The 9,381-nt window shown below is 52.8% G+C and overlaps 1 protein-coding gene across 1 annotated transcript; it reads right to left on the bottom strand.

Annotated features, from left to right (window-relative positions):
• Positions 1-368: 368 nt before the first annotated feature.
• On the bottom strand, positions 369-9,275 carry ARPC4 (actin related protein 2/3 complex subunit 4). Its single transcript, XM_074957277.1, has 6 exons — positions 9,120-9,275; positions 8,373-8,491; positions 5,816-5,927; positions 5,611-5,706; positions 5,263-5,433; positions 369-1,242 (listed from the first exon to the last, which is right to left on the bottom strand). Exons 1-6 carry the CDS (start codon positions 9,120-9,122, stop codon positions 1,237-1,239), a joined length of 507 nt encoding a protein of 168 aa, XP_074813378.1. The 5' UTR covers positions 9,123-9,275; the 3' UTR covers positions 369-1,236.
• Between the last annotated feature and the right edge of the window lie 106 nt (positions 9,276-9,381).

Raw genomic sequence — 9,381 nt, 5'->3', positions numbered from 1 at the left:
CCAAGGCCCCTCCATAGCACCCCCAATCCCCACACTGACCCCCCCACCCTCTATAGCACCCCCAATCCCCACACTATCCCCTCCCACACCAGCAGCAGGGTCTCCACCCCCACAGGGCCCCTCCTCTCTCCCCCTTCTGTCCCCCCCACCCCAGGATTCCTCCTTTCCCTCCCCCCTCTGGGAGCAGAGCCTCTCCTGTCACCCCCACCACCACACCCCAACGCCTGGCAGGTGCAGACAGCAGGGCTTCAGCTGGTGCCAGCCCCCCGCAGCGCTGAACTGAGGGCCCCCCGGAGTGCCCCAGGCACCATGCCCTGCCCCTGGGAGCACACAAGAACCCCCCACCAGCAGGCCACCCTCAGTGAGGCAGGAAAAAGGCTTTAATGGGGAAGGTACCAGAGCACGAACAGCAAGTGCAATAGCAAAAGCAGCACCCGTTACAGATTCCAACTCCGTCGGGGAGTCCAGCCTGCTCCACTACAGGCAGAGAAATGGAAGGTGAAGGCTACAGGCAGGAGTACAGGCTGCCTAGTCCTGTGTCAGACAGATGGGGTTGAAGGAGAGCAGTGCCCCCTGCAGTTCTGCCCAGCTGCACCCCTACCATTAGTGGGGAATCTCTCACCAAAGCAGCCCATAGAGCTGCAGCAGGGAGGCTGTGGAGATTGGGAATTGGAGGGTGCCAGGACTGGCCCCTGCGAACACTGCTGCCTTGCCCAGGACAGCTGCTCTCAGCCCCTGACTTGCTGGAAGCCATAACGCTGGGATTAGGCTCAGAGTTGTCTCTCCAGAATGCCACGTGCATGAGCGCTGCTTTACAGCAGCTGGTAGAAGGGAACTGATAACTGAGTGGGCACTGTCCTCAGCTGGAACGCCAGCTACCAGGTACCAGCCTCATGGCAGAAGCTGCTCTTGCTGTCCAGTGCTGGAGCAGCCACAACTCCCTCCAGCCCCCAGAGCCTTGGACAATTACAGCAATGATTAGTCATTTAAAAAAATAATAGAGTTGACAGTCTCAAACAAGCACAGAGTTTGGTTCAAACTATTAACTCCCCCCCCCATCCCTTCCCCGGGGCCGGCAGAGAATCAATGTACATTCCACTGGGACAGCTCCCGAAGATCGGATTGCTTCTCATCTCTTCCAGACAGCAAGGCCCTGAGCATGGCCCTCCCTAGCAGGGCAGCTGTGCAGACGCAGGAGAGAATGAGAACCTGAGCTGTAGAGTCCAGCACCACGCTCTAAAACTGTAAGGAAGGAAAAAAGAAAGGTGGCCAGGTGCCCATTAGTCCCTGTGCACCCACCCATCTTCCCAGTCACATACCCAGCCTGTGGAGGTTGAGCTGCCGACCAACCAACCGCACACACTGCGCACCCGTGCCTGCCCCACCCCACTGAACTCACATCCCTGCAGGAGCCTGTCTGCTGCAGCCATCCAGTCACTTGGTACCACACTGCTCCCTCATGTAACAGGGTACCAGGGATGCCCACATCATCCAGCAGCAGGCCCTCATCCCCCATGATGAGTCCCACCTCTGGGAGACTTCACATCACCCCAGGCAGGCCCTCCCCAAGCTGCACCCTCCAGGGATCATAGCAGCATAGCATGGCCATACTGGGTCAGACCAATGGTCCATCTAGCCCAATCAACAATGGCCAGTGCCAGATGCTTCAGAGGGAGTGATCCATCATGTCAACCAGTCTCAGCTTCTGGCAGGCAGAGGCTTAGGAACACCCAGTGCACAGGGTTGCATCCCTGACCATCTTGGCAAATAGCCATTGATGGACCTGTCCTCCAGGAACTGATCTAGTTAACTTTTGAACCCAGTTATACTTTTGGCCTTCACATCCCCTGGCAATGAGTTCCACACGGTGACTGTTGTGTGAAGTACTTCCTTATGTTTGTTTGACCAGCTACCCATTAATTTCATTGGGTGACCCCTGGTTCCTGTGTTATGATAAGGAGTAAACAGCACTCATTTACTTTCTCCACAGCAGTCGTGATTTTATAGGCCTCGACCCTGTCCTCCTCCTCAGTTGTTTCTCTCCAAATTTGACCTGTCCCAGTCTTTTTAAATCTCCTGCCAAAGCTGTTCCAAACCCCTCACCAGTTTGGTTGCCCTTCTCTGTACTTCTTCCAGTTTAAAAAAAATTTTTTTTTGGAGATAGGGCAACCACATCTGCATGCAGTATTCAAGGGTCTTGGTGTACCACAGATTTATATAGTGGTGTTAGGATATTTTCTGTATTACCTATCCCTTTCCTAATTGTTCCTAACTATTGTTAGCCTTTCTAACTGCTGCAGCAGATGGAGTCATTGTGGATAGTTCTGACATCTGATCAATGATCTCTTTCTTGAGGTGTCTAAATTAGCTGCGACCACATCATTTTATATGTAGAGGTGGGATGATGTTTTCCAATGTGCATTACTTTGCATTTATCAACACTGAATTTCATCTGCCATTTTGTTGCCTAGTCACCTAGTTTTATGAGATCCTTTTTAACTTTTTGCAGTTAACTTTCAACTTAACTATCTTTAGTTTTACATCGCAAACTTTGCCACCTCACTGTTTATCCCTTTTTGCAGATCATTTATGAATATGTTAAACAGTATTGGTCCCAGTACAGATCTTAGGGGGACCAAGCTATTTCTCTCCACTGAAAACTGACCTTTTATTCCTACCCTTTGTTTCCTATCTTTTAACCAGTTACCAATCCATCAGAGAACCTTCCCTCTTATCCCATGACTGCTTACTTTGCTTAAGAGCCTTTGGTGAGGGACCTTGTCAAAGGCTTTCTGAAAGTCCAAGTGCATTATATCCACTGGGTCCTCCTTGTCCACATTTGTTGACCCCTCACAAAATAATTCTAATAGACTGCTGAGGCATGATTTCCCTTTACAAAACCTGCGTTGACTCTTCCCCACCATCTCATTTATCTATGTTTCATAATTCTGTTCTTTACTATGGAGTCAACCAATTTGCTCAGTACTGAAGTTAGGCTCACTGGCCTGTAATTGCCGGGATTGCCTCTAGAGGCTTTTAAAAAAGCCAACCAGCATCACATTAGCCATCCTCCCGTCATCCAGAGCAGTGGTCTCCGAAGTGGAGTGCGTGGCAGGAGGAGCGCCACTGGCACGGCGGCAGCAGTGCTCCCGGACCTTTGATTCTCTGACAGCACACCAGTGCCAGCTCTTTTTTTTTTTTTTTTTGGTTTCCTAGAGCTGGCCCTGGGGGTGCGCAATCCAAAAAGTTTGGAGACCACTGACCTAGAGAGGCTGATTTAAGTGATAGGTTATATACTGCAGTTTCATATTTTAGTTCCTTCAGAACTCTTGGGTAAATACCATCTGGTCCTGGTGATTTATCACTGTTTAATTTAGCAATTTGTTCCAAAGCCTCCTTTATTGACACCTCAATTTGGGATAGTTCCTCAGATCTGTCACCTAAATATAATGGTTCAGGTTTGGGAATCTCCCTCTCATCCTCTACATGAATTCCTTGCATCACTTTTTCACTACAGTTTCTCTCCAGTGGACTTATTTTCCCTGTCTGCTGTTTTAGAACCTTGATTGTCCAGTGGCTTCTTGCTTCTGATGTACTTAAACACTTTTTGCTTAATGACAGGTTATAGACCAAACACGGCTGCTACTCTGTATCCGCAAAAGAAAAGGAGTACTTGTGGCACCTTAGAGACTAACCAATTGGTTAATGCCTAATTCTACTGTTACACGTGACTTGCTAGAGTTTATGCTCCTTTCTATTTTCCTCAGTAAGATTGGACTTCCAGTTTCTGAAAGATATTTGTCTCTAACCACCTCTTTTACTGTTTAGCCAGGGTGACCTTTTTTGGTCCTCTAACAGTTCTTTTATCTGGGATACACATTTAGTTTCTGCCTCTATTATGATTTCCACTGAATGAATCCGATGAAGTGAGCTGTAGCTCACAAAAGCTTATGCTCAAATAAATTGGTTAGTCTCCAAGGTGCCACAAGTACTCCTTTTCTTTTTGCGAATACAGACTAACATGGCTGCTACTCTGAGACCTGCCTCTATTATGGTGTTTTAAAAAAGTTTCTATGCAGCTTGCAGGAATTTTCATGCTTGTGACTGTTCTTTTCAATTTCTGTTTAACTAACTTCCTCGTTTTTGTATGGTTCCTCTTTTTTAAGTTAAATGCTACCGTGGTGATTTTCTTTGGTATTTCCCCTTCTACAAGGATGTTATATTTAATTACATTATGGTCGCTATTACCAAGCAGTTCAGCTACACTCACCTCTTGGAACAGATCCTGTGCGCCACCTAGTACTAAATCAAGAACTGCCTCTCCCCTTGTGGATTCCAGGACTAGCCACTCCAAGAAACAGTCATTTACCATGTCAAAAAATTTTCATCTCTGCATCCCATCCTGAGGTGATCTGTACAGTCAACATGGGGCTAGCTGAAGAAACCCATTATTACTGGGCTTTCTGATTTTGTATTAGCCAGGATGGGCAGGGATGGTGTCCCTAGCCTCTGTTTGCCAGAAGCTGGGAATGGGCAACAGGAGATGGATCACTCAATAATTGTCCTGTTCTGTTCATTACCTCTGGGACACCTGGCACTGGCCACTGTTGGAAGACAGGATACTGGGCTAGATGGACCTTTGGTCTGACCCAGTCTGGCCGTTCTTATGTAGCCTCTCTAATTTCCCTGAGCATTTCCAGTCACCAGCACCATCCTGGTCAGGTGGCTGGCAGTATATTCTTACTGCTCTAATCTTATTATTCAAGTATGGAATTTCTATTATTTACTATATTTGACTCTTTCTTTCAGAGAGAGTGCCACGCCTCCCCCTCAGTGCGATGTGCTCCATCACTCCTACATATTTTGTACCCTAGCCCCTCCCCATGCCACGCTCCAGGCAGAGACCACATACATGGGACTGCCTGTGTTCTAACTAGACCTTTTTAAGAGGCAGAGTCAGGAGACCCAAACAGGCTTCCATGTGACCCTTTGCAAGGCCCTCTAAAGGGAACGTTGTTCCCATGCTGGTTCTGGCAATCCAAACTCCCCCTCCCCACACTCAGCCAGCATGGAAACAGACAGTGGGGATGTGCCAGGCCTCGCTTTAAGGCCAGGTTCCCACATCTCTGAGGAAAGGCCGTAGTCCCCCTTTGTCTAGCTGTTACCCCCAAAGCTCTCCCTGGTCAATAAGAGGCTGCCCACGAGCCCCTTCCTGCAATGGGGAGGGGAAGGAAGCTGCTGTTCCCCTGCTTAGGAGCTCACATTCTTGAGGAACTCCTCAGCAACGATGCGAGCCCTGGCGTTGACGGACAGCTTCATCTCACTGATCTCCTTGTCAATCTCTTCCATGAAGTGGATCACAAAATCCACTAGCTTGTGCTTGTACATCTGCTCCGTGTGGAAGTTTGTGATCAGGAAGCTGATGTCATAGCCCTAGTTGGGGAGAGGAAAGGAGCAACACCTCATCAGTGATCAGCACCAGAGCCCCTTTGCCCTGCCTGGCAGCTCAGCACCATGGCAAAGACGCTCACAACAGTGAGCTGCCAAAGTGGGCGAGTAGAAGTGTCCCTGTCTTACACCACAGGATTTGCCCTCCCCCAGTCATCTCACCTCCACGGGTTTCCGGCGCAGGATGAAGAAGTTCTCAGCCCTCATCATCATGAAGCGCATGAATTTGTGGCACAGGATCTTCTCAATCTCGTCTGCCTGAAGAGGGGAAGGGGAAGTCAGGCTTCCTCAAGCTGAGTGCAAGCCACCAACCCTTTCCCTCAGCTCCAGCTCCGTTCTCTTCCCCTCCCCCCCCCAGCAGGCTCACCTGTTTCACTGCAATGCTGACTCTCACGGAGTTGATGGACCCCTCGATCAGAACCTTCTCTTTCTCATTCCTGCTGATGATCACTGGCTGCAACAGCAGCTCTTTGCTACTCCTGCAAACCCAGAAAAGACATCAGCATGCATGGAGGAGAGAACACCCGTGATCCCAAGGCACGTGCATGCCACAAGGGGCAGTCACCCACCAGGGAGTGGCTCGCTTACCTGGCCACTTGCGGCTGGGGAAAAGCGTAGGAACCTCATTGTAATACACTTGCACTTTTGTACATAGCACTGATGCCAGATGTACAGCCCTCAGGACTGAACAGGTCCAGCCTGAGCAGCACTACCCCTGTCAACATGCCTCATCTCTGTCCCACAGGAGCCACCCGCAAGCCTCCTTGGTCCATCCAGTCCTCAGCTTCCCTGATGGGACTGACCAGATGGGTAATTAGTGCCAGTTGTGCCAGCTGTGAGTGGTGTGTGTGGCACCATGCACTCGGCACTAGACTGAGACTCACACCAGACACGAGCCAATTAGCAGCCAACACCCTTTGCTGTAGCCAGTGGCTTGGCAGAGGGGGAGGAGGGAAAGACCCCTTGCCTGCAAAGGGCTGTGTAAGGTCTTCACTACATGGGAATGTTTTCTTGATATAAACAATGCTTTAAATTCACACCTCTCTGGTTATCCTGGGGCAGCCTTCACATGGGCATCCAACCCCCACTATCGCAGGGACTCTCTTCACTTTACATCTTTCTCCTGGTTAGGGGCTAAAGGTAAACTGAAGAAACCCCTGAGAGCAGAGTAACACACAGGGTTCCCCTGAGATCACAAGGCCTCCAGAGCCAGGGACCATCTTGCAGGAACAAAGCCTACTCCTCCCCCAAAGCTCCAAGACAGTAGCTGAAGGGAGCAATGCAAAGTGGTGCTTGCAGGGTTCCGGTCCCACTGGACAGCTGCAATGCAAGCTTTCCCCACACAGCTGGTACTTTGAACCCCCAAGGGATAGGAATATCTCCTAGGAATGGCAGGGCACTCTGGTTCCCATTATCCAGAGCAGACTGGGCAGTACAGCCAGTCCCGTGCGGTGATGGAGACACTCCTGGGACTAACTTCAGCCTCTCACTGAAACGTTCCAAACAACAAACATCTCGGCAACCTCAACCGTGCCCTTTGACTGCATGATGACAATGCAATTTCCAAGCACTTTGCCATGGAAAAGCCATATATTATTAATTAAAGCCAGGAAGGGACTTGTCTGCTGAACACACATTGCTTTCCTCAAGTACGCAGAAATATATATTTCATGACAAAAATTAGATCACAACAAAACAACCTTAACTCTGACCCATGCATTGTTAGTTTAAATTCTGTTACCTTGATTTAAGTAGCAACACATTTTCTTTTAAGGGACATTGTTAAATGGAAAGTCTGAGCAGTAAATATATTTAACAAAATTACCTTCTCAATTGACAGTAGGATCTCAATACTGGTTCATGAGAACATTCTAGGCAGAGCTGGTATTGATGCCTATACTTAAGGCTGCCAAACACTTCCTATAAGACACTAATTTAAACTGCATATAAACTGGGTCAAACCGTAGCCACTTTCCCATGCTGGGCATCTTATTCAGGTTGAATATAAGTCTCAGCAAAAATGGTTCAACCGTCTGACCAAGTGTAGAGGAAAATATTTTGTCCATGTTAAAACAATTCTTAAATTCACTGAGACGCTCTAGTGCTTTGCAGCCGGGACTAGAAATTTGGCGGGGTGAGGTGTCAGTGAGGAGCCCATTTTGCTGTTCCTGTGGAAACCTGCTCAAATGTGTTCTAGCCTTTGAAAAACTCCGTTCACCCATGCTCCATGGAGACCTCAGAGTTCACCAGCCAAATTCTGCAAAGGGTTTATCTGCACTGACTATGCTCCAACCCAGGGTGAGCTGGACTTTCCTGGCCATTGCTGCCTGGTGCACCAGAACATGCAGGGAAGGGGTAACAGTGGGGCAAAGTCAGGGCAAGTCTGGGAGCAGGGGTTGGGAGAGTCTGTTTTTCCTGTGCTGTTGGTGTTCCTCTGGCTGATGCCCAGGCAGCGTGGAGAAGAAAACACACTGACTCTGATACAGAAAGGACAAGGGCTGAACCTGGGGGCAGGATAGCTTGTGGGGGAGAGACAGACTGGGACTGAGAGCTGGCTAGAAGGCATGGCAGATCAGTCGAAGAGGGAGGGGGAACTGGGACTGGCTGGGCAAGAAGTCTGAGAATGAACTGAAGGGAAGGGAAGCCGACTGGGACAAGAACCTGGGGGAAGTAGGGGGGGGGAGGGGGAGGGGAAGAGATTACTAAGAAGCTGCTCACTGCTCCATAACCCACGATGCTTCTGGCAGCCTTAGCCCGCCAGCCCCCGGGGTGACAGGCAGCAGCCTGAGCAAGCAGCCAACCCCCGTATATTTCCCCTGCTGGAACAGGGGCTCCAAGCTCTCTGAGGCCCTCAGGGCACGCTGGGCTTCAGCAGACTTCAGGGTGCCCCCCGCCCATCTCGGGGTCCCAACCCCCCGCCATACCTGACTTCCACCTCCGGCTTGTTGTGTCGCTCCACCACCTGGGAGGAGAAGTTCTCCAGGCACAGGGCAGCCTGCAGCGTGGCGCGCACCGCGTTCAGGTAGGGGCGCAGGGTGGCGGTCTGGGGAGAGCAGGGAAGTCAGAACCAGGGCAAGAGCCACTAGCGCCCCTCCCGGGCCCGGCCTCCCCAGCCCCCGACTGGCCCCGCCTCCCCACTCCCAACCCCCTCCCCGGCCTGGCCGCGCCCCCAGGCCCCCCCCCCGCGCCTCCCCAGCCCCCGACCCCCTCCTTGGCCCCGCATTCCCGCCCCCCTCCTCCCGGCCCTCCCCAGCCCCCCGCCAGGTCCGGCCCAGCCCGGCCCTCCCCGGCCCAGTCCCCGCCACCCCACTCCCAGCCCCCTCCCCGGCCCGGCCGCGCCCCCAGGCCGCCCCGCGTCTCTCCAGCCCCCGACCCCCTCCCCGGCCCCGCCTCCCCCCCGCCAGGTCCGGCCCAGCCCGGCCCTCCCCCCACCTCCCCGGCCCTCCCCAGCCCCCGCCTCCCGACCCCCAGTCCCCGCCACCCCACTCCCGGCCCCCTCCCCAGGCCGCCCCACATCTCTCCAGCCCCCAACCCCGCATTCCCGCCCCCCCCCCGGCCCTCCCCAGCCCCCCGCCAGGTCCGGCCCAGCCCTCGCCTCCCAACCCCGCGCCCGCGTCTCCCCACTCTCGGCCCCCGCCCGGCCTCGCCGGTCCTTTCTCCCCCACCCCTACCATAGCGGCGGCTTCGGTCCGGTCCGGTCGGTCCGTCCGTCCGGCTCCCAGGAAGCGGAAGTGGCGGGTGCAGCCGCGGCGGCTTCTCTCTTCCGGGATGGGCGGCCCGTTCCATTACCGCCCGCGGGGGTCTCTCATCCGAGCCTCCCTCCTGGCCGGGAATGGAACCCGCCTCTCACCCGCCCACACCGGCTGCCCGCGCGGGGGGAGCAGGGGCAACACTCGGCCGCTGCGGCCCCACCGGGAGCGCCGGGGCTCCTCA

Source organism: Natator depressus, chromosome 7, assembly GCF_965152275.1.
Source record: "Natator depressus isolate rNatDep1 chromosome 7, rNatDep2.hap1, whole genome shotgun sequence".
In the NCBI taxonomy this organism is placed as follows: domain Eukaryota; kingdom Metazoa; phylum Chordata; order Testudines; family Cheloniidae; genus Natator; species Natator depressus.
The sequence above is the reverse complement of the archived record's forward strand: the minus strand, read 5'-3'. Positions and strand labels throughout refer to the sequence as shown.